General features: G+C 34.6%; 3 protein-coding genes across 4 annotated transcripts in view; 2 read left to right on the top strand and 1 right to left on the bottom strand.

Annotated features, from left to right (window-relative positions):
• Positions 1-1,306: 1,306 nt before the first annotated feature.
• Positions 1,307-10,233, top strand: LOC131934897 (c-Myc-binding protein). Of its 2 annotated transcripts, none has more exons than XM_059291140.1 (5): positions 1,307-1,372; positions 5,070-5,142; positions 7,059-7,107; positions 9,885-10,014; positions 10,120-10,233. In XM_059291140.1, the coding sequence occupies exons 2-5, from the start codon at positions 5,124-5,126 to the stop codon at positions 10,165-10,167; spliced, it is 246 nt and encodes an 81-aa protein (XP_059147123.1). In that variant the 5' UTR covers positions 1,307-1,372; positions 5,070-5,123; the 3' UTR covers positions 10,168-10,233. The 2 variants fall into 2 exon arrangements, with proteins under 2 accessions (XP_059147123.1, XP_059147122.1); XM_059291139.1 differs by lacking the exon at positions 1,307-1,372 and adding an exon at positions 2,937-3,093.
• Positions 10,234-12,871: 2,638 nt separating this feature from the next.
• LOC131934903 (prefoldin subunit 3) lies at positions 12,872-17,783 on the bottom strand. Its single transcript, XM_059291161.1, has 6 exons — positions 17,666-17,783; positions 15,066-15,190; positions 14,467-14,533; positions 14,234-14,332; positions 13,453-13,591; positions 12,872-13,032 (listed from the first exon to the last, which is right to left on the bottom strand). The coding sequence occupies exons 1-6, from the start codon at positions 17,732-17,734 to the stop codon at positions 12,968-12,970; spliced, it is 564 nt and encodes a 187-aa protein (XP_059147144.1). The 5' UTR covers positions 17,735-17,783; the 3' UTR covers positions 12,872-12,967.
• A 2,015-nt stretch (positions 17,784-19,798) lies between these two features.
• The window catches only part of LOC131934902 (cullin-5), a 53,257-nt gene continuing 46,664 nt past the window's right edge, over positions 19,799-26,391 (top strand). Inside the window, exons 1-2 of the mRNA XM_059291160.1 lie at positions 19,799-19,857; positions 26,077-26,186. Coding sequence (XP_059147143.1) covers positions 19,843-19,857; positions 26,077-26,186 — 125 coding nt within the window. The 5' untranslated portion in view covers positions 19,799-19,842. The remainder of the gene's footprint in view (positions 19,858-26,076; positions 26,187-26,391) is intronic.

Genomic DNA, 26,391 nt, shown 5'->3' with positions numbered 1-26,391 from the left:
ACTATCCAAAGAAAGTCTTTAAACAACAAAAACTTTTTGATTTGGTTGTGGATTCCAATGTCGCAAATGTGGAACGTAACAAAAAGGACTACAATGAGAGTACTACCATTTGTGGTGATGACGGTAATAATGAATCTCCGAGTCATTTATGTCCCAAGACAGGCTCTGCGGCCTGTCGATTCTGTCAATAGAAAAAGACATAGCCTCCAGTTTGGACTATGATGATATAATCATGGAATTTTCCTCACGAAAGGCAAGAAAAGTAGATCTTCGTTTGTGAACGTACTGGTAAGATTTTCATAAATAAACATTAATGTAAAAAAATCAGGTGTCTCAAACTTCTATCTGTTTTATGTAACCCTCACTCAGTGGGGATGCTTTTACCCACTGAGGTGTTGTGGTTAAGACGGACTGACCCTGAGATTAAGAAGACACCGACAGTTGTTGTCAAGTACTCGCTTTATTTACAGCATCGAGCCATGACGGCGATGCAACACAGTAGTACAAAACAAACTAGCCAAGATAAACCAAAAGATCCAAAAACCAAAAGCAAAAACCAATAGCTGTAGCCCTAAAACAAATGTAAATAAAAAAAGTTACATTCCTGACAACACCATGTGTAGGCTACAATATACACGGGTAACAATAAAATATGTTTTGGCCAGTACACAGTACTGCCAACAAGTACCAATACGTAGTACTTCAAATAAATACTTATATTAATACTCACCCTAACTAGTGTGCACATGCAGCACTAGCAGGAATACACAACTAAGTATTTTAACAAACATAATTTATATAACTACCTTCATTAGGTCTACATCTTGGTCCACAGACAGCAGCCTTGCGTGTGCGACACGGCTAGGCACATGTCACATGACATGGAACACAGGTGTAATTTCGCTCACAAAAGCATAAAAAAACGTCAACAGTTCAGTTGCAGTCCCACAGGGGCCGCAACCCAATGAATAAAAACTTCATAGTTTTATCCCCCTTTGGCTGGTAACCATATGTGTTACATTTATTTTTTACTTTTCAAACAAAAAGCCTTAACAGAAATAAGCAACGTTTCAAAAGCACTTCTAAGTAAACCAATTATTTGTTAATCAGTGTCTTTATGTTAATACGACATTGATAAGCAGCTTAAAAATATTATATATATCGTTATAAATATTAATTCGCGTTGAGAAGAAAAAAAAAACGCCTCACTGTACATGTTTTAGACACCAATGGAAAAATATAAGGCCCCACGCGGATGGTTGGCCATAGGCCCCGCGTACCCCTAACGCCGTCTCTGGCTGCATGTATTGTAAAGCCGGTGATAACATCAGTGATCTATACATTTTTATCATTGGGTACAAACCTTGTAAAGGTATTCCATACATAACATAGGGACCCACGCTTTTCTTTATTTATAGTTATTTAAATAGTAGAGCATAATTATATATTTAAAGATTATCATTTATTTTCACCTTTTTAGTGTATGGTTATACTATACAAAAGCTTGTTATCAAAACCTTTTTTAATTAATTTTATACAATATTTTAATACAACTACAACAGAGTTGCATGACTAAAAACACCTGCGCACCAAATGAACATCTAAAACGTGTGTAGAATTAGAATATCACGGAAAATATTGTTTTATATAGGAATCTAATTCATAAAAATTACTGGCTTATATTAAATTAAGTCAAATTTGATGACGGATTGCATTGTCATCAGGTCTTAACCCACATGCCAAGTTTGAAAAAAAAAATTGATTGCCATGCAGCAGAATAGCAAGGCGGATGTTATTTTTGTCAGTCCAAACATTCTTCGTTTATGTGTACCCAGTTAACTATCAGTCTTCTGTGCTAGAGACTAGTGGTCAGCCATAGATCGTCTTTACCTTTCTTCTAGAGACTAGTGGTCAGCCATAGATCGTCTTTACCTTTCTTCTACTTCTAGAGACTTTAGCCGCTGGGAGCTACTAATTTCTCAGATATTTTAAAAAATAAATGAAGGGAAAAACATCGTCTTAATTCTAACCCTCAAGGCGATCGGATGAATCGCAAATCGTGGAGTTCTGCATAAAAAAAAAAAACTAGGGCCAAACATTCTTTTTTTTTAAATCATTTCTTTTAAGCATCTTCTCTGGGAGGGGGTGAGATGGCAAAATATAATATATTTAGAAAATTATGCCAGTTTCGATCTCAGTAGCGTCGCTATGCCGGGTGTCACTCGGTTCGGCAATATATTTGTATATATATTTATAATTTATAAATAAATATTTGTGCGCAAATTATATTAATCCTCCTTTTAATTAATTTGGAAAAAACACTTTTTTTTTCAGCGTAAATTATTAAATGTTGGTGTCACGTTTCATTAAACTGAGTTAACAGTTATTCAAAATATATATCCTCTGTAAAATTTTGCAATTGGTGTTACTACCTCCCCCGGGTAATAGTTTTAAAGTGCGTACAGTTCAAAGGAAATATTTTCATCTATAGTCAGCTATAAATTTAGGTGGATTAACTCTTGTCTAATTGCTCCTTAATTTAACTGACAAATAGCTAATTATTTTATATATATTTGCAAATTTTCTCCATGGTGCCACCCGGTACGGTACACACTCTCGCCTCGCCACTAGTCCGCGCCGCCCCCCCCCCCCCCCCCCCCCCGAGAAAAAGTCTGGAAGAAACTGGATGCAATCGAATCAGATGTGGTCGCTAGTATTCCCAGTCCTCTTGAACAGACCAGTACACCCCGTGTGATACGACCCCCACCATCGCTTACCCGCTCCTCAGCTACGCTCCTGTCATCAATCAAGCCAGTTTTTTTTTTAAACGCCATGGTTCATTTTAAGTGATGTAATGATTCATTGGCAGTGAACTTATTTTATATTTTGTTAAAACTTAGAATTCCATTTTTGGTTAGTCTGCTAGAAAAAAAAACCTGGCTAGACTTCACGAGGCGCTAATTCATAGACGAGACTAAACGAGAGCTCATCCTTGACAACCCAGATATACACAATACAACTTGTTCTGAGATCTTGTAAACTTAACCGCGTGTTTTAAATCATCTTTTATTAATTACAATGAACGCATTCAAAGTAAGCTTCCTAAACAATTCATTTACTGACTTTCCTTAACTTTATTAGACTCTAGATCTAGTTACTAACTAAACTACCAACTAGATCTAACCTAGTAAAAAAAAAAGTAAAATTAGGCCTAACTGTAACTTTAATATCTACTTATCTAGTAGTCTAGATCTATCAAGTTTTTAGTTTGGTAATCTATCGTTTTAGGTACGTGAAATCGCCCGCGACTAGTAATGTGAAAAACAGGTGACTCCTTACATTTTAATAATTATTTCACATTTTGAGGAGGATTTATGTTTTGAAAAATACAAAAATGTTTCCTTATTTCATTTATGTACCTGTTTCTAAACAATTGAATTAAAACTTTTCAGTAATAAATGAACACCAGCGATGTTTCCAACAGATGCAACCATGCTCATTTACTATAGCAGCCATCTTGTTTAAGTTTTATTTTTATAGACTTATAGCGCAAGATTCAGGCGGAAGTCACTCTATTTTACAAATGGCTGCTGTTTATATAGATTCTAGTAAATCTTGCTCGCAGACACTGCTGTTTAAAGTTAATTTCTGGCCCATATTTATAAATTTAGCCATTGATTTAGGTTTATTATTCATTTATCTATAATATTTGACACAAACATATCACAATATAGCCTACTTCTATTACAGCCTTGACAATGAGGTAACGTTTTCGTACATTAATAGCCGCGGGCGATTTTACATACCCAAAACGATAGATTACCTTTAGTTTCTACATCTAGTGTGAGTAGTAGTAAGTAGTGGAGTAGTAACATAACAAACATCCATTCATTAGGCCTTCATTAAGTTTTTTTTTAAATCTCAGAATATCCCAAACCCATGTGAATTAACTGAAGGAGAATAATAGCTTTTCACTGATACCAAATTTACATTTGTATTTTATAGTTTTTCTAGCCGTCTGTACTCGTTACACATGAATTATTGGCAGAGGCGTAGCGATGGGGGACAGGGGGGTACATATGTCCCCGGGCGCCGACCTTAGGGGGCGCGAAAATGGGTTGTAAAAACAAATTAAAATGTCATTTTAGCTGCATTTTTGCATTATAAATCGAAAGTTTTAGTGGGGGGGGGGGGTGCAAATTGAAAATGTGCTCATAGGGGGGGGGGGGGGGCAAATTGAAAGTTTGTCCCCGGGCGCCAGGAAGGGTCGCTACGCCTCTGATTATAGGCCTATATAATATATTTTAATGTTATAGTTATAGGCCTACTTGTTTGAGAAAAATATTTTATACAATAGTTTTGGTCAAAAGGCATGTTATCGTCTTTAACGAAAATATTTGTTTTAAAACACTATCAGTAGCAGAGTTTCTTCCAGGCATCTCTTCAAAGAAAATTTACCCCCCCCCCCCCCCCCCCCCCGAAAATTTCAAGTGCCCCCCCCCCCCCCCCCCCCCCCCCCGGAGAAAAAAGTCTGGAAGAAACGAAGAAACACTGATCAGTAGCTCGTTAAGGACGATAACCCTTCCCCCCCCCATGAAAGTAAACTCCTCTTAGTTGCCTCCCCTAAGTTTAAAATCGTTTCAAACTAAATTATCTGCCCCTAATAGCAGTCACTAAACCCGGCTCTACGATTGTAAACATTTAGCGTGAACTTCAGCTCACCAGAACATGTGGGGGTGGTAGGGAGCGCGCTTACAGCTTGGTGTTTTCTATCGTCTCCAAGAAGAGAATAAATAATATGTATAGATTGATCAATATAAATGTTGACAGAGTGCAATAAACATTACTGTTTTTTTTAAAAAAAAGGATGATTGGGTATAGCATACAGATGTGTGCTGGGATTTCCCACCAGTAACCAGCTAGAGGTTCTAGGGGGGGGGGGGGGGTTCTGTAGTTTGGAAAAACAAAAAAAAGGCATTTACAATGATGGCATGGGTTCTTATCAGCAGAAGTTTTCAATATTTTTTTTTTAAATGTGCGCAAAAAGATTATTTTTATTTGTCCTACAGACAAATGATTCAAAACGAGAAGAATTTAGAAAATATTTGGAAAAGGCAGGGGTAATGGATGCACTCACTCGTGGTAAGTCTCACTTTTATTGGTCTCGTTTAAAACTTCTACTCACTCTAGGTATGACCCAGTAGCGTAGATGTGGCACTAGATGTGCTGTCTCAGAAGATAGGTAATCATTTCAGTGTCCTTCTCATTTTCTTTATGCAAGCCCTTTTGGATGCACAATTATTATTTTTTTGTTTTGTTTATACTTGACATGCTGACCACATACAGATGTCCAAATCTTGTCCTTGTTTTCAAGAGCTGAGCTATTTAAATGTAAACATTATCAGCATTATATTTATTAGATCAAGAGTGAGACAATACACCCCTTGTTGACTGCCCAGTTGTCAGGGGCACCACAGGACACTCTTGTGATCTACTGGTTACAATTTGTTGGCACTATAATGCAATAGCACGTCCCTTGCATATACATCACCTATGGATATTCCTTCAGCCCACATGATTCTTTTTTAATTGGGAAACAAATCAGTCATAATAATTATGAGGTGGTTTCTTTTTAGCGTGAACCTCATGAAAACAAAAAACAGCATTATATTTATGTATATATATATATGTATATATATATATATATATATATATATATATATATATATATATATATATATATATATATATTATATGCATATATCTCTTCCAATATCTATGTATATACACACACATTCATGTATACACTTGTAAATACACATGTCTACGTACATGTATGTGAATATATATATGTTTGTGTGTGAGTTAGAGTAAGTAAAGGTGTCTTGGGGGCATAGTGCTGGCCACACTATTATATGCCAAGGTCACACAAACAAGTGAACTCTACTTCACTTGCCCTAGAGACTGTCAGGTTTGAAAGGGATCTTTATTTATATATATATATATATATATATATATATATATATATATATATATATATATATATATATATATATATATGAATACACACATGTATATATATGAATACACACATGTATATATATGAATACACACATGTATATATATGAATACACACATGTATATATATGAATACACACATGTATATATATGAATACACACATGTATATATATGAATACACACATGTGCACTTTATCTGTATACACAAAGTATATATACACACACAAGTATATATATACATGTATATATATATGTACATGTGTATACAATACATGTAAGTCAGAATACATATGTGTATACATATTATGTTAGCATAAATTCTGTTAAATATGTCAAATACATGAGTAGTTAAGAATTTAGAAACCTTATGAATTAAAAAAAAAAAAGAAAATTCATTCATTAAAATAAAAACAAACAGGCATACATTTTTTTAATGACTTCCGTTTCAAATTAAAGTTTTTATTATAATTTTTATTTTAAAATTATTTTTTTTTAAACCAAATGAAATGGTGTTTTCGTTGAACTTGGGTATAATCTACATATAAAATTCTCTTCATGGAGGGACTATGCGGCACGCCGCCCCCTCCCTCGCTCTCCAGGTATGCTCAACATACCATAATGCTACCACCCCCCCCCCCAGTCTGGTGAGCTGTTTACAATTGTAGGGGTAGGGGGGAGGAGTGGAAAGTGAGGGTGAGGATAAGTGTCCTTCACGAGCTACTGGCAGTGTTTTGAAGCAAAATATTTTCAGTCGCAGCATTGGTAGTGTCGAATTCACAAATTATGAATTACTGAAAAATATAAATTAAAACAACTAAATAGCGGCACATGCTACGTCGTGGGTCAGCTAGCTGTTCTTATTGAAATATATAGTTTCTTAACCTTTAACAAAAGTCAATGTTGTTTAAAACGGGATAGGGCGGTAATTCAACTACTTTCCAGGTTACATTTCTTTTGGTATGTCAGTAGTGGATTTAAGATATAAACTAGTCACAAAATATTATGCTTTGACAAAATATCTACATTTGAATTCTTTCAGTTTTGGTTGGATTGTATGAAGAGCCAGAGAAACCCAACAATGCATTAGAGTATCCTTACACTAATATTGGTACTGTAACAAACATGGTGACACTAGCTGGTACTGTAACAAACATGGTGACACTAACGCTGGTACTGTAACAAACATGGTGACACTAACGCTGGTACTGTAACAAACATGGTGACACTAACGCTGGTACTGTAACAAACATGGTGACACTAGCTGGTACTGTAACAAACATGGTGACACTAGCTGGTACTGTAACAAATATGGTGACACTAGCTGGTACTGTAACAAACATGGTGACACTAGCTGGTACTGTAACAAACATGGTGACACTAGCTGATACTGTAACAAACATGGTGACACTAGCTGGTACTGTAACAAACATGGTGACACTAACGCTGGTACTGTAACAAACATGGTGACACTAGCTGGTACTGTAACAAACATGGTGACACTAGCTGGTACTGTAACAAATATGGTGACACTAGCTGGTACTGTAACAAACATGGTGACACTAGCTGGTACTGTAACAAACATGGTGACACTAACGCTGGTACTGTAACAAACATGGTGACACTAGTTGGTACTGTAACAAACATGGTGACACTAACACCGGTACTGTAACAAACATGGTGACACTAGCTGGTACTGTAACAAACATGGTGACACTAAGGCTCGTACTGTAACAAACATGGTGACACTAGCTGGTACTGTAACAAACATGGTGACACTAGCTGGTACTGTAACAAACATGGTGACACTAGCTGGTACTGTAACAAACATGGTGACACTAGCTGGTACTGTAACAAACATGGTGACACTAGCTGGTACTGTAACAAACATGGTGACACTAGCTGGTACTGTAACAAACATGGTGACACTAGCTGGTACTGTAACAAACATGGTGACACTAGCTGGTACTGTAACAAACATGGTGACACTAGCTGGTACTGTAACAAACATGGTGACACTAGCTGGTACTGTAACAAACATGGTGACACTAACACTGGTACAGTAACAAACATGGTGACACTAACACTGGTACTGTAACAAACATGGTGACACTAGCTGGTACTGTAACAAACATGGTGACACTAGCTGGTACTGTAACAAACATGGTGACACTAGCTGGTACTGTAACAAACATGGTGACACTAGCTGATACTGTAACAAACATGGTGACACTAACACTGGTACTGTAACAAACATGGTGACACTAGCTGGTACTGTAACAAACATGGTGACACTAGCTGATACTGTAACAAACATGGTGACACTAACACTGGTACTGTAACAAAGATGGTGACACTAATGCTGGTACTGTAACAAACATGGTGACACTAGCTGCTACTGTAATAAACATGGTGACACTAACACTGGTACTGTAACAAAGATGGTGACACTAGCTGGTACTGTAACAAACATGGTGACACTGGGGCTGGTAGTTTGATATATATTGAAACATTTTTTAACCTCTTCTTCTGCCACATCATTATGCCTACTCCTCTGTTCAAAACATACATCAAAGTATCTTATTAAAATGTCTGTTCTTAAATGTAAACTCCGTTCATACTGTCAAATTTCAATACTAAATATAGTAGCTAGCGTTATCCATTTTTCAATGTTGACAATTTTAAATACATTTTTATCCTATTTTTGCAGTGCATAAATGTGTGAGTGACACCCTCCTAGGTTCATCAATCCATTTAAAATTTTGGCAGTGATACCCTCCTACGTTCATGAATCCATTTTAAAATGTGTGAGTGATACACTCCTACGTTCATGAATCCATTTAAAATGTGTGAGTGATACACTCCTACGTTCATGAATCCATTTTAAAATGTGCGAGTGATACACTCCTACGTTCATGAATCCATTTTAAAATGTGTGAGTGATACACTCCTACGTTCATGAATCCATTTTAAAATGTGTGAGTGATACACTCCTACGTTCATGAATCCATTTTAAAATGTGCGAGTGATACACTCCTACGTTCATGAATCCATTTTAAAATGTGTGAGTGATACACTCCTACGTTCATGAATCCTTATAAAAACCGGGAGGGATCTCCCCTAAACTTTCTTGAATATTCTTATATAACACTACGGAGGATGGCAACTCGGGATATAGACACTATTTTTAATCTATTTTAAATTACTTAAACATTTTAAAATAGAATCTCTTAGAAAAAAGAATTGCGCACCAAGTGAACCCCAAACACAATGTGTATAATAGTGCGGAATATTATTAGTAGTCTACTTTATAAATTCACATGCGTTTTTTTTTTAGAAATCTGAAAAAGCGTAAATTACTACTTCAGGTCAACGGAAATTACTGAAAATTTGATAGAAGGCAGAGAATTAGATCTTTTACTTACATGTGAAATTTCATTTATCTATCTGAAATAGTACTCAACTTATATGCTTTTGAAAAATTGAAAGTAGAAAAAGTTCCACTTCCAGTTATCGGAAAAAAGTTGATACATATTTACAAATTAGATATAATACTTTATATATGAAATTTCATCAAGCTAGCTGTAACGGTACTCAAGTTATTATGTTTACAGACGTACACACAGACATACGAACAAGATTGCAAAACTATGTTTTTCAGACTCAGGGAGGTGTAAAACTTTTTGCACGATTAACAATACTTTCACTATACTTCGTATACGAAAAAGTAAAAATGTGTGAGTGATACCCTTTTATCTTTACTTTAATGTGTGTTTCTCAGCAGCTATAACTGAATAGACCTATTTCATGGGTTGACTTTGTTCTGATGCTTATGTAGCTTTATAAACATTTTCCTTAACCCTCTAAGTTTTTTGCGACAAAATTTGAATGCCACTGGACCTGAGACAGCAGACGTTGAGGCTCTGAAGCTTGAGGTCACTGAACTCAGGCAGAAATGTGAACAGTTGCAAGAAGAAAACAATGACCTCAAAGCACGGGTAACTTTCTAGAATCTTGAACCAATTGCATGAAATATGTCATCTGAATAGCATAGAGTAAATGTCCCCTACTTGAGGAGCTAATGATGTGATTTGTTTTTCCAGCTGCAGCAGTTAGAGCCCACAGCTGAGCCAGACAACCCAGACAACTAAGACCTGACCTGCTTGTACACTCCAATGTTTTCTAATCAAATAAACTACATGCTATACTTCCATTCATTGGATTGGTTTTTTTACTTTCATTGAAACAGTATACATAAGCACAAGTTAGCTCTTTATCAAACAAAGGCCAACAGCTGAGTCCTACATTGTGCAAGAAATATTTCCTTCAAATAATAGCTGACAGACAAACACTATGGAAGACATTCTGATGTTGCTCTCAACTCCAGACCATTATACACTAGATACAACTCTCTCAATGAGCCTCATGTTGTCTTAAATATAAGAAGTATACGCTAGTGCAGTGGTTCCCAACCTTTCTCGAGTGGCGACCCCCTTTTATAAAAAGTAAGTGACCCGCGACCCCCATAAAATTAAAAAGCCGAAATTAGTATGGAAATTAATAAGCACTAAAAAAGATTTTCTAGTACTTTTAATATGAACTATTCTTGAAAACAGTTTTAATAGCATGAGTAAAATTGCATACTATTCACTAAACCTTCTTGGTTAAGTTTTTAATTTAAAAATTTGTTTAACGCAAACCTATGTCATTATAATTATCTTAATTTTATTTTTAATCGAAGAATAGTGTTGAAAATATATTCTCGAAAAGTCAATCAATTTTACTTTTGGGTATGAATGGTGAATACTACACCAAAATTGTGTCTGCAGTTTTTCATCTTACTCGGAATCATTCTGCAAATCAAAGAATTCATCTTGTAATTTATCGGGAATGCTGGCAACATCAAGGGAAGAAGAGAATGGGTAATGCTTAAATGCACATTCTTTTTTTTTCCAGCTCAGTGAAATAGCGATGCAGTTCGTTTTCAAGAGGTTCAAGATGCCCAGAAATCGCTTCTTTCAAAATTTTAATTATCTCACAATCAGATTCATCTACCACACCGCAGAGTTTCTCAAATTTACAATATTTCCAAGATTTATTTTCTTTACCGATTTTGCAGCTTTGATAAAAATGCCCCGAGATTATCATGGAAAGTTATAATATTTGTTCATTTTCCCTGAAGCTTCAGGTTAAGCTTATCTTGATGTTCGAACACATCTGCTAGGTATGATACTCTCTCCAACCACTCTATGTCGTTTTAAGTATACCAAAAAGTGTTGTTTCCATTGCACTCCCAAGAACAATTTGATTTCAGATTTCAATTCAAAAACACGATTCACAACAATTCGTTTGACAGCTAGCGCACTGTAGTGTAGAAGAGCAGAACCTCGTGATCTTTATTCAGGTCTTTGCTCAGTTCTTTGAAGGCTCCAGATTTTATATAATTTACGACTTAAACTAGCAATGGACTCTTGGTGTCGATTGGTTAGGGTAGTGGTTAGGGAGCTAAATCTTTTCTGTTTTCTGAAAGCCCGATTTTGACCAAAACATAGATGGCGCACCATCCGTACAAACCCCCACAGCCTTTCTAACCAATTTTAATCATCCATTTTCAAAAAAGGTATTTATTTTCTCCATGCTATCTTCACAAAAGAGCAACTCTTCTTTGCTATCATCCGCATGAATATAGACACAGATCAGCAACTGCGAACACGAACTCACGTCTGTTGATTTATCAACTTGAAAAGCAAACAATGGTGAAAGCTTAATTTCAATAAAAATGTGTTATTTAACATTTACGTTTGATGAGATTTTCTCCTATTGTTTTTTTTTTTTTTGCTTGGCATTTTCTATCGCGACTTCATTTGATGCTTGCACTAATGCTGGTGAAAACGTCCTGTTCGATCAAGTCTCTGGCGTTTGCAACTAGCTTCTTACCGACGAAAGAACTCCATATATTTTTTGGTGTGTTCCGAATGACTCGTCTCAAATGACGTTTTAGTTTTGAAGATTTCATAGATTCGTGACTGAGAACAACTTTGTACAGTGCGCTTTGTTTCTTCTCTATTACATTTCCAGTTATGTTAATGAAGCCGAATTTCAAAAATTCTTCTAAATATTTATGTTTTGTTTCAAATTACTAAGGTTTAGTATACCAGTTGGCGACCCCCCAGAAAGACCTTTGCGACCCCCCTGGGGGTCGCGACCCCCAGGTTGGGAACCCGTGCGCTAGTGTATTATAGTACTAATGGTTTTAAATGTTTATTCAATGTCAGGTATTGTGTTCTTATAAAACTAGCAGATGCATGCTAGTGTAAGAATTTTATTATTTCAACTGTAAGACTGATGGTGATGCTTGATTTGGATACCTGGGGTTAAATGGTAAGGTTATAATTTAATTTAATAATTCTCTTCTGGGATCAGTTAGAAAACAAGCTGCAAGCGCCTCCTTGCAGTCCCCTCTCTTTCTCTCTATCACTATCACTAAAACCCCCCACCCCACCCCAACATTGTCTGGTGAGCGGTGTTCACTCTAAATGTTTACAAAGCTAAATGTTTACAAATCGAAGAGCCGTACAGCGAGCCGGGTTTCTATTAGGGGCAGATAATTTAGTTCGATTTTAAACCTACAGGAGGTAACTAAGAAATAACTAAGAGGAGGCTGCTTTCACGGGGGGGGGGGGGGTTTGTGTTTTAAAGCAAATATTTTCAGTGGCAGCATTGGTACTGTCGAATTTACAAATTATGAATTACTGAAAAGTAGAAAATAAAACAACTAAATAGCGGCGTATGATACGCTGCGGGTCGGCTCGTTTAATTTAATTATGTACTTTTTTTCAAGCACAACAAAGGAAATAAAAATCAAGCACTTTTAATTCTATTCAATGGTGAAGTTAAGTCATATAGGGAGGGCTGATCAAATGACTGTCTGGTACATATTGCATGCCTTGGCTAGGGTTTGGATGTTTTCTCTGACTGACGACGCTTCACATCCCAGTTGTAAACTCTGGCCATGTCTTAGGATCAATTCAGGAACAATTTCAACACCATAATCAACATTTTAGTAAGACAGACACTGTTTCAGCAAGACAAACAACATTTCAAAGTCAGGAAGACAAACAACATTTAAATGTCAGCAAGACAAACAACATTTCAATGTCAGGAATGAGGAAGACAAACAACATTTCAATGTCAGCAAGTCAAACAACATTTCAATGTCAGGGGAAGACAAACATTTCAATGTCAGGAAGACAAACAACATTTCAAAGTCAGCAAGACAAACAACATTTCAATGTCAGGAAGACAAACAACATTTCAATGTCAGCAAGACAAACAACATTTCAATGTCAGCAAGACAAACAACATTTCAAAGTCAGGAAGACAAACATAAAGTGACCATTGAGAGAGACCACCAAGCAAGTATTGGCCAAGGATACTGACTTCTAGTGTAGTCATTTGATCACGGATGTACAGCAGGTCATCTTCCACTTGACCCAAGGACTTTTTAGCAGCGTCCAGGTTTTTCATCAGCACATCGTCTGCTTCATTGATGTCATACTCTAGCATAACATTAGCCTGTGGAAAGTTGATATACATCATACTCTAGCATAACATTAGCCTGTGGAAAGTTGATATACATCATACTCTAGCATAACATTAGCCTATGGAAAGTTGATATGCATCATACTCTAGCATAACATTAGCCTGTGGAAAGTTGATATACATCATACTCTAGCATAACATTAGCCTGTGGGAAGTTGATATACATCATACTCTAGCATAACATTAGCCTGTGGAAAGTTGATATACATCATACTCTAGCCACAAAAAGTTGGGAGAGAAATCTAAATACTTACACCCAGCCACAAAAAGTTGGGAGAGAAATCTAAATACTTACACCCAGCCACAAAAAGTTGGGAGAGAAATCTAAATACTTACACCCAGCCACAAAAAGTTGGGAGAGAAATCTAAATACTTACACCCAGCCACAAAAAGTTGGGAGAGAAATCTAAATACTTACACCCAGCCACAAAAAGTTGGGAGAGAAATCTAAATACACCCAGCCACAAAAAGTTGGGAGAGAAATCTAAATACACCCAGCCACAAAAAGTTGGGAGAGAAATCTAAATACTTACACCCAGCCACAAAAAGTTGGGAGAGAAATCTAAATACTTACACCCAGCCACAAAAAGTTGGGAGAGAAATCTAAATACTTACACCCAGCCACAAACAAACTTTCTCTGTTGGTGGTATTGTTGCTTTTGCATAAACATTATCTGAGAGTAAAAACCTGGTTGACATGGGCTCTGTATTATCCTGTAGAAAAAAATTGTAAACTGTTTAAAACTAGTTCAAACTGGTCAACTAAAAAAAAAAGAAAAAATTACTGAATATTTTAACAATCGCTGCATAGAAAATAATATAATAGCATAAATATAAAGATATAGTACCTTTTTCACCATCAAATGCTTGACAATATCTAAAGAACTTTTAATATCAGGTATCTGATTTTTTAATCTGCAAAGAAATAATGAAGACAAATGTAAAAATATCTGATGTGCTTTTAAAAATATGTTATTGTTTGTTAATGAAATAGCACTAAACAATTCAAACTGTATTATTTTCTAAAATAACAGTATTACTAAAACAACTGCAAGAAAAAAAATGTTAAGCATTGTGTGCTTATTTTTACAGATAATTTTTAAAATATTTTCAGTTTATAGGAATACGGTTAAAGGAATGCAAACAATACAATGAACAATAAAGATATTTGTCATTTTTTTCAACTTAAAAACTTTCTTATGGATGACTGAAACAATTATGACTATTTATAACATTTATATAACAATTGGGAAATAACAGGGCAAAAAAACAAAACATCTGATCATGTGATTAATATTCTTTATTGCTAGTTCATTCTGGCCAAGTGACCTCTTACAATTAACAATGCCATACAGCAAGTAAGTACCATGGTTTTAAATATGTAAAATAAAATAGTTGTTCATACTTGGACTTGGATGGTAGACTACATGAAACAAGTAAGATGTACCTAGATTTTTTCATATTCAGGTTATATTCCATAAATTTGAATTTGTTGTGGAGTTCTTCTTGTCTTTTTAAAACAGTCTCTGCAGAATCATTGTCCGGACTTTTCATAAATTGATCCACATCTTCCTATAAACAATTCAATGGTGACAATCAAATTTCATACTTTGGGTACTTACTGGATGATAAATAATAAATACATAAAAACGTTTATAATTACAAGATGCACTAACACTAAAAAGAAGAAAATAATACAAATTTTATTAAATATAAAATCATTTTTAAAAATATAATAAATCTACGGTTACTTTATATATAAAAAATTACTTTCTTAAAATATATTAATGCACTACTATTTATAAAACTATGATTAAAAGCGTGGGCCGCTTGTTTAAATACTTATTATTATAGCGGCCCATGCTATATATATATAAAGTAATAGTGGCGTATGATATGCCGCGGGTCGGCTCGTGTATTTATATTTATAGAGTATCATAACTACCATATTATTTTAAGCATATTTAAAATTAGAATTTGAAATAAAAATATTTATTATGGTCATTTGATTTATGCAAGTGTTCATTATTCATAAAATGGTATAAATAACATCTAGAGTAGAATTTGTAATGTATATTTTCCCTTTACCAATTTAATAAATAACTAGATCTAGTTTTATTATCAACCAGTTGTTCTTTTCCCATGAGTAAATAACCTTTGTTGACACAATTACCATGGCAGCATTAAAAAACTTGTGTGCCTGCGGGGGGGGGGGGGGCAAGAACGTGGTTTTGGCATTCATTTTCCATTCTAGGATAATTTTAAAATTCTCTCTTTTCTCGGCCACTGAGTAAGCTAGATATTTAAATGTGATGTCAAATGTTCCCTTAAGGCTTTAAGGGGTAAGGAACTTAATAGTGTATTTGAAATAACAGAATATTTTAATTTTAAAAATCCATAATTCAAGCTACAATATTGTTAATATACTAAATTAAATGTACTTCTATTAACGCCTTAATAATTAACATTAACAAAGAGGAAACTGTTGCACATTACTAGCCTCAGCCAATTTTACGTACCTAAAACGATAGACTAGGCCTACCTGCTTTTTTTTAAGCCTACCTATTCTAAATATTACTAAATAAAACTCACATTCATAAAAAAAATATGTAGATCTAGATCTACTCTAATCCTTGTGTTTTCCTATTCTTAACGTTTGTGTGTTTCTGTTGTGTAGTAGTATAGGGCCTAATCATAAAATTATAATATTAAATATTAGGCCTATAGATATTATATATAGATATAGATCTAGAGTATTATAGATTATAGAGTATACATCTAGACTCATAATAGAGTAGTACTTTTACTTTAGTCTAGCAGCTAGCTAGATAGAATCTACTAGATCTAGGAATCTTTTGAATCTACTCTGATTCTAGGTACTAGTTGGGGTAAAACTCCATTTTAGCGTATTTTATTCGCCGCTTTACGTTCACCACCGGTTGAGATTATTAACGTATTTTATTAGGGCCTAGATCTATAAACAAATCCAAAACAAACAAAATTGTTAGGAAACCACTAGGATTAGTATCATTAGTTGATAGATATAGGCCTAGATCTACTTATTTGTTATGAATGTTTTAATTTGAAAAAATAAAAAAACATTATTAATTATCATTACAGTGGCAATTAAATAGCGTTTGATTGTTGGCATGAGAAAAATCCCTACATGGTCAAGTGTTCACCGTAAGTTCACTTTGACTTTAATAATCAGCATACGTCTAATAATCAGCATACGTCATAGCTTAGGGTCATTGTGAGTTCATGCAGGGGCGTAGCAAGGGGGGGGGGGGGGCGGGGGTGCGGACCGCACTGGGTGACACCATTTAGGGGGGTGACACCAAGGCAAAAAATAGCAAAATATACAGAGAAAAACTTGGGGGGGGGGTGCAAATCGAAAGTTTGAGGGGGGGGGGGGATGCAAATCGAAAATTTGAAAGTTTGTCCCCGGGAAGGGTTGCTACGCCTCTGGGGGTGACACTACTGACACCATTAAGTGCCGCACCGGGTGACACCCGACCTCGCTACGCCACTGAGTTCATGTAAGTTAATTTATAGTATCATGCCTTTCTATTATGCGTTTCTACTTTACCCATTGCCAGGAAAATCTTAACTGACACGAACACATAGTCAATTTTGGATTTTTCTCAAGTTTTGACAAAATTAATTTAAAAAAACTAAACCAAAGATTCATAAAAATAGGCCTAGTGATCTGCTGATCTCCTAACGTTTTTGTATGTTGCGGTTGTGTTTATAATAAAATACGCTAAACTGGAGGTGAACGTGAATCGGGGGAATAAAATACGCTAAAATGGAGTTTTACCGATTTACCACTCGAGTTGGTTAGATCTAGATCTACAATGATTCTACTAATTCTAGTGTCTACACTACAATGTGACTACAAGTACAATCTACTACGCTCAACTGTCAACCGGAGTTGAACGTGAAGCGGCGAATAAAAAAGGCTAAAATGGTTTTTTGCTCCGTTTTTTTAACGAGTTCTAACATATTATTTAAATTATTTAATGATATAAGCCTAGATCTATGTACCACAAAATCAACGTGCGGAACACCAGCTAAGTTTGGAGACACGGTGAGTTCGGTTATTTCGCTAGCCATCTTAGAAACGGTGGTCAGAGAAAATGTCGAAGCTCATCGTAAAACACCGAAAAACATATCGAATGTGATGGCGCAGCTATTGAACGTGATGACGCGTGTGGTGTGGTTGCATAAAATGCCTACTAATTCGGTCCAAATTTTAATTAATTCAAAAAATTTTTTGTGACCAAACGAAAGGATATTTTTGAAAACTTTCTTCGGCAATATTGTTCTAAATTATGGCAGGAATCGATTGGTACATGTTTCAAGCCGCTAAGTGGTCTGGTTGCCGATTTATGGGCCAAAAACTACATTTTTTCTAGGTTTTTTGGCTTTTCCGGGAAATCCATGAAAGAAACCCGGAATTTGTATGGCCTATGTTCATCCTCGTAGCTAGCTTAACATAATTGCTTTTGGAACTAGTCCTCGATATTGCTTCGTCGAGGAGGAGATACGACTTAAAGCTGCGGACACACATCCATCCATCCATTCATCCATTCATTCCCAGAAAAGACGAGTTAATAAACGCAATTCTCCAGAATGGAAATTGCGCTAAAAAATAACGGCCAATGTTTACAGTTAGGTAGACGAAATTTCATATATAAATATGAGATCTTAAACTTTAATCACTCAATTTTTCAGTGGCCTCCAACATCCAGAAATGGTAGTATACTCTATTTATTGGTTTCTAAAATAACGATAACGGATATCGATTCAGTTACCTGGACGAAATTTCAGAAAAGGTATGTGAAATTTGAGTGATTTTCGATGAACGGAAGTAGTACTTAAGGCTTTCTGATTTAAAAAAAAAATAGCTATTGTTTCCTTTATTTATAAAGCACTGAAGCTTCTAATTTAAAAAAAAAATTAATTATTCAAAAAATTAATTTAAAAATGTCTATTGTCTTTAATAGTATTACTGATACTATCAGTCTCGTTTTATACAAGCTTTTATTTAGTATGTTTGTTGGGTGTTTTTGTTTGTGGCAGATCTTGTAACTCAATTTCGACTCACTTCTAATGCAGCGATTTTGTTCAAACTTTTCAGATACTCTCTTCTTCGATGACAATACAAGTCTATCTATTTTTAAAATATAGTTAGTTGTTTAATTAGTCATTAAAATTAATTAAACTGTTTTGAAACTAAGGGGAGATAAAATTAAATCACTCAATTTATAACTAGCTATGCTATCACCCAATCAGTCTGATGAGCCGTGGTTCACGCCGAATGTTTACAATCGTAGAGCCGGTCGATTAAGTGAATGCCATCAGGGGTAGATAATAACGTTTTTAAACGATTTGAAACAGAGGGGAGATAAAAAGATTTGGAACTTGCTGTCGTTTGATCACGGACGGATGCTCTCACAGGGCAGATAATAGTCTTTCAGATATCGCGAGCTACTGATGTTCTATTAAAGCAAATATATTTTAGTCGTGACGACTTCATAAATTAAGAATCACTAAAAAGTAGAAAATAAAACAAATTTTAAAAACCTTTATAGTAACAAGCTTTTAAATTAACTGAAAAATCAGAAAATCAACTTAATTTGCTTTCTTTCATAAAAGCTTTGTTCGCTCATGAGATCTTTTACACATGTTGCAACGAGTTGAGGACAGCTAATCATATTAACCATGTCTTCTTCCTATTTCACGCTGATTCAAAGTTTGTTTTTAAAACACTATGAAAACTGATTAGGCATAAACATTCTACATAATTCTATTCTATAACGAAATTAAAACCTACATGCTTCAGATTTAAATAATTTTACGTGTGGTACCAAAAACAAATACAGCCCAAGAAGATATACATTTCTATCTAAAATGTTTACATTTCATTAAATCGATCGTATGTTGATTTGCACTTTCTTAAAACATATAAGTTTTAAACTCCATGCTAATACATATTTGATACTTTTTTTTCTGTGGAGGGGCTTTAGAAATTGTGGTCGAAGTTGCATTTATTTGCATCGTCAAAGGACAGAAATGATAGAAAAATATAAATATGTGGTTATTTATAGGAATAGGTATAATAGAACATTCTAAAATGCTGTTCGCAAATGAAACGTTTTTATGCTTTCGACTCTTAGAGTAACCTTTGACCAAAAATAGTCCATTTTCAACAAGGGAAAATGACTATGCTTGGGGTTAGATACAGATTTGTTTATGATTTTTGTTTTTGTGATCTAGATCTAGTATTGCTTTTAAATTTTAATTAAAAGAAAAAAAAACAACAACAAAACAATCATGTCATAGTTGGCAAATAGCTTGAAATCCTGAATCTTACAACTTTTTAGTTTAGGCAAAAAAATTGCCTAGCTAGAGTCTAGAATCTAGTCTATCTACTAGATTCTAGATCTACTATCTAGACTCTAGATTTCTAGATCTAGAATCTCTAGATCTAAAATTCTAGATCTAGAAGTCTGAAGTCAGTGAAGTGAAGTCTAGATCTAGAATTTCTAGAATAGATCTAGAAAATTACTAAATATTAGTGGGCCGTTCTGATGATTTTAGATCCTGATGTCCGATAATATTCTTCCATAAAATAGGTGTGCTGGGTTGTTAGTACTAGATCTAGTAGTAGGCCGTTTCATTGCTTAGATGGCTGGATTGACCTCTGACCCTGAAACGTCACACTTCGTTTTCTGACGGTTTTTATGTTTATTTTAGGGGTCCTATCCACGACAAATGAAAAAACTGTTAATCTCGCAAATTCTTATCATTATTTTAACACAAGATACTAATAAAATGGATAATATGCCTTAGAATGCCAGAAAAAATCACGAGAATTGTAGTTGTAAATAATGAGAGGATTTCTAGTGGAGCACTCTCCGTATAAACTGAACTGCGGCCATAAACGACCGTATAACGGGGAAAACGGCCCGTATAACAGTAGATTAATATATAATTGAGATATTTACCATGTATATTTACAGTATTATGGATTATCTTTACCAAAAATCCAATTACCCCGTAAGTAACCATGCGACAATTTCTCTACTATTTTTAGTAACGTTGCGTCATTGTTACGCTAGTTGCCAGACAGAAACAACTAGTTTTTTTTGTTTTTTTGCGGAATGAACTGTTAAGTCTAGTATTTTAATTATAATTCAATTGTAGCATGTGCGGAAAAAGTAAAATTATGGACATTATTATTGTATTAGTAATTTTATTTGTATATTGATTTTTTCTTCTCTGTGGGCAGACAGTAGCTGCATTGAATTTAATTCGTGACCGGTGGTTAACCTCGTCAACGCTGCGTGGCCTATTCGTTTATATAATTAGTGATGCTCGTTCAGTGGCCTTTTTCAGAGCTAGGCCTAATTATGGGCGATTTTTAGACTTAATTGATCGGCCGTTAGCCTTTTTCATTGCTGCGTATTTTAAAAATGCCGTTCAGCTGCCTTTTTTTTTTTGGCGCTAAGTAATCTGTTTACGGGCATTTTAAGCGTTTATTTATTTATTTTCTTAAGCTAGAAGTAGATCTAGTTTAAAAAAAAAGTAATTTTTTTTATACAGCTGGCTGTCGCATGCCTGATATGGAAACTTTAAAAAAAATGACCGAACTTTAAAAAAAGGACCAGAAGTAGGGAAATAGGTCTGTTTTTCAATTAGCTTGAAGAAGGGGGGGGAGGGGGGAAGAGAGAGAGAAGTGAAGACACCGACCATCTCGTGTACGCGTGTTCATTCTATGACGTGTATAGGCCTGCTGAAGTCACAGTGACCCCGCGACCGTGGTGGGATTTTTCATCCACATGATAGTAAACGTAAGCAAGCAATCATGCGAGTGACGATGTTTGGAGATTTTATTTAAAAAAAAAATCACATACGTCATGTTTTCAAGATGAAATAAAAATGTAATGTAAAAAAAAAAAAGACACTAATATCATGTATGAACCTCAGCTGCCACACTGTTGACTCAATATAATGTGAATTGAGTGTAAAATGTATTTGTATTTATAAACTATCATAACTATTACTATCATATCATTTTAAGCATATTTAATAATTTATTATTAAAAATTATAAAATTAGAATTTGAAATAAAAATATTTATTATGGTCATTTGATTAATGCAGGTGTTCATTATTTCATAAAATGGTATGAATAACATGTAGAGTAGAATTTAATAAATAATAAAATAACTAGATCTAGTTTTATTATCAACCAGTTGCTTTTTGTTATTTTCCGGTGAGTAAATAACCTAAGCTGACGCAATTACCATGGCGGGAATGAAAAGCTCGTGTACACAAGTCCACGATGTAATGTTATGCCGGTCGAGGTGCATGACTGCTGTTCCGTTATTCATTTTCCATTCTAAGATAATTTTTAAATTCTCTCTTTTCTCGTCAACCGAGTAAGCTAGATATTTAAATGTGGTGTCAAATGTTCTCTTAAGGGGTAAGGAAGTTAATGGTGTATTTAAAATAACAAAATATTTTATTTTAAAAAATCCATAATTCAACCTACAAGTAGCATTGTAATCTCGACTAATTTTATGGTAAGAAATTAGCCTAGGGTTTGGCTTATGGCAGGACTAGTGACTAGAGTAGAGGGTCTGGGTAAAACTCCATTTTAGCGTATTTTATTCGCCGCTTCACGTTCACCTCCGGTTGAGCGTTTTTTATTACAAACACAACCAAAACACAAAAATGTTAGGAAAACACTAGGATTAGAATCATTAGACGGTAGGTATACTGATATAGGCTTAGATCTAGGCTAGGCCTACTTATTTTAAAAATTTTTTTTTTATGAATGTGTTTTAATTAGAAAAGGTAAAAAAAAATATACAGTTCCAATTAGGCCTAAATAGTGAGTGATATTTGGCGGGAAAAAAATCCCTACATGGTCAAGGGTTCACCGTGAGTTTACATTGACTTTAATTAGCAGCATACGTCATAGCTAAGGGTCATTGTGAGTTCTTGTAAGTTAAATTATAGTATCATGCCTTGCAAATATGCGTTTCTACTTTACCCATTGCCATGAAAATCTTAACTGACACGAACACATTTTCAAGAAAAAAAAGGTAAATCTAGATATAGTTAAATAATACACATTCAATATTCCAAATTTTGGATTTTTCTCAAGTTTTGACAAAATTAATTTATAAAACTAAAAAAAAAATTTCATAAAGAAATAGGCCAAGTGATTTCCTAATTTTTGTGTGTGTTTTGGTTGTGTTTATATTAAAATACGCTCAACTGGAGGTGAACGTGAAGTGGGGAATAAAATATGCTAAAATGGTTTTTTACAGGGACAGGGTTAGCATTAACATTAGCCAGCAGTGTGTGTATTTAGTTAACTACTAGAGTGAAGTTACATGATGCGGCGATCGCCTGTTTATCGCTTTGTATAATATTTGTTTGGATGTTTTATACGAAACTACCTATATCTGCTAAACAAATGTCCGTTTCTAAATATATGCGGTCAAATTCTTTTGTTTTCTCCATCTGGATGACGAGTTTTTAAATTAAGTTTCGAGGTATGAAATCATAGACTATTCTAGTTCCCCCTAAGAAAAGCACAAGGTCCCGGATGAGACAAATAAAACCAACCAATCAAAGCTTTTTATAACTAGGTTAACTATAAATAGCTTGTACATTTTGTGCGGGACTCTGTAAATATGATAGTTAAAGCTATTAAAGCAACCTGAGATGTGAAATCAGGGTGGCCGCAGCTTGGGTAACAATTAGGGTGGTTTCACATCGCTGCGTCACCAACAAATTGAGCTAGACTAGCCTAGATGCTCTATATTTCAAGCTAAGTCTAGAATCTATATAATTTCAAAATTTTTCTGTTGTTTTAAATTATTTTGATCATTTACTTCTTCTAAATCTAGTTTGTGTCTCTACATACAAGTGTGTCTAAGCAAATGTTACATTATTTCTTGTTAGTGATTGTTACATCCCTTGTGTTATGATTATTATAGTTGCTTCCCTTGAGTCATCACAGCGTCATCCGTAATGTGTTGTTAATAAATTTAATTAAAGTGTTTTTTATTTGGTGTTGCAATCAATGAATTAATAATACAATCAACAACATGTTTAAAAGTGTAAAATATTTATTTTAGTTATTAAAATTGGATTAAAATGTATAAAATATGATCGTTACGCTAGTCGTGCAGGCGGACACAGGAAAAAAGAAGGGGGAAAAATATTGCAAGTAGTGTCGCCACTAAAACATGAATATCTCCAATTCTATGCGTAGGAATACAAAATAACTCATACATATTAGAGTAGAATGGCAGTGGAGTAACATAGTACTTTCAGTTTGTTTCTGTGTGAAACTGTTACAAAATAGCGCCCGATGAAAGTCGTAAGTTAAGAATTTTCCGCTATGTGTGATCGGTTGTGGAACTTCACTCTAGTAACCTAACACCCCTTTTTTAAAGAAGATTTTATTATCGGATAATGGTATAAAAATTCCCCCGGCCGTTCGATTAAAAGTTTCTGGGTTTGTTGTTTTCGTGCCATTTCATGGCTCATGCGCTTACTAAAATGGTGAGGTAAAATCACTATATATTGAGGCTTTTTAGCTTGGGACAGCCACTCTTCTGGTAGAGACAACTCCAAAATCAAACAACTGCTGCCTTGTAGTTTGTTCTTGGTCGGACAAAGGCTATGGAAGCAAATCCAAAAAGAAAAGCAGGCTGAAATCGGAGTCAATGGCCTCAATGGCACATAACCAGTTGACACGTATCTTTAATTGTGATGGAGGCATGGTCGTGTCGGCAAAAAGCTCATGGTTGATAAATTCGAAAAAGTCTCGAGTTCAAACCCTCCTGCAGATAAGGCTCGATCCCTTCCAACACCAAAAATTAAGTACGAAGAAGAAATAGAAAGAAGATTCCGGAATGGAAAAGCAGTAAAAAACAGTAAAACCATGGCTTGATCTGTCACTCCATTCCTGAAACCACCGGAAATACTGTAAACCATCATTTATTTGGCGCCATATTATTTTTAATACACAATGTTTTAAAATGTGCATAGATTGAATCATTGATTTTAGTTGCATTTTAAATACTGTTTTGCTAATTATTTTGTATTTCTAATTTTAAGTGTATATGCTAATTATTGCTGCTACTAAACATTGTTCTAGTCCTTCTTACTACTTTAGACTTAAGTAAATCTAATCGTCTTATTTCACTAGACTTAGATCTAGAATCTAGTTGTCGCAAATTTTCTCCAATTTCTTTTCTGTGTTTCTTTAAAAAACATTCATTAATACATGCGACTTTATTATTAATATTTTGATCTACTAATTGTTGATAATTTTCTTTCAATTAAACTTTAAATTAAGTTAAAACATTAATTCAATGCACTTTACCTTATTTTTATTTCAATGGTCAAATAAACTATGGTTTACAGCAACAAATGTTAACGAAACTCAATAAACATTACCGGATAATTTCTGACGCTGTATCGTGAGATTACAGAAGATGGTTTTAAAGACTTCAAAAAAATGAGTAGCTTTATCCCTGTACCATCTTAGTAATGTGTTTCTAGTTTTGAGATGGATATAAACAAAGGCCACCATCTTAAAAATGTGTTTCTAATTTTGAGATGGATATAAACAAACCAACCTGCAAGGTGTGAACCAAGCAGCCTATAGATCTATATTATGTTTCATGTTCATTTCACTTTACTTATGTACTGGCTTATAAACTGTAGTGTTATATAAACACAAACAAAACACTCTCAAATATTAGGAAAACACTATCGGAACTTAAGAAAAATAAATTTGATTATACCTTGATTATTTATTTAGCTTTTTAAATTCTTGAAAACTATGTTCATGTTAGTTAAGATTTCCACATGGCTATAATCTATGAGTATAGTATGAAACTCCAAATGGCAAGGCTCTGCCCCCCAAAGAAAGTCTACCGATGGAATATATATAGAAAATATATATTTTAACCATTGTCCCCCCTCCCTCCCATCCCGTCCCGTCTCCTTGAGAAAAAAGACTGGAAGAGACACTGCCTTCCCCCCCTTAAATTTTCATGGCAAACTGTATTTACTATGATAGTTTTTTTTAAATTAGATTAACATAAAACTTGTTATGATAGTTTTTTTTAAATTAGATTAACATAAAACTTGTTATGTGGGCTATACAGGTGGATTAGATTCATAAAATTGTATGTGTTGAATTAGATTAAAATAAAATAGTATATATATTCTGTAAGATAGATTGGATTTGATTAAAATACACTGCCATTAATACATTAGTTGCAAAATTTATTTGAAAATTATGACTTAACAATTACATGTAGCTTATTGTTTTTTCTAAAACAAGAAAGCACCTCTAAAAGTTAAGTGCAATACCTCTATCAATCAGTTCTATCAGTTAAAAACTCCTTTTCTTAGCAACAAGGACAGTGTAAGTTTGATGAAAAATGGCCGTCCATGAGACCTACTGTTCTGAAGCTTCTACGTCAAGAATCTGTCCCCAGACAGGAGTGGCATGATTTGTTTTGGTAAGTTTTCATTTAGTTGGTGGTGTTTACATTCTTCTAGCTGGTGGTGTTTACATTCTTGTAGCTGGTGGTGTTTACATTCTTCTAGCTGGTGGTGTTTACATTCTTCTAGCTGGTGGTGTTTACATTCTTCTAGCTGGTGGTGTTTACATTCTTCTAGCTGGTGGTGTTTACATTCAGTTGGTGGTGTTTACATTCTTCTAGC

Source organism: Physella acuta, unplaced genomic scaffold (genome assembly GCF_028476545.2).
Source record: "Physella acuta isolate Inbredline_101_S28 unplaced genomic scaffold, ASM2847654v3 ptg000120l, whole genome shotgun sequence".
Taxonomy (NCBI): domain Eukaryota; kingdom Metazoa; phylum Mollusca; class Gastropoda; family Physidae; genus Physella; species Physella acuta.
This window is presented reverse-complemented; position numbering and strand designations above follow the sequence as displayed.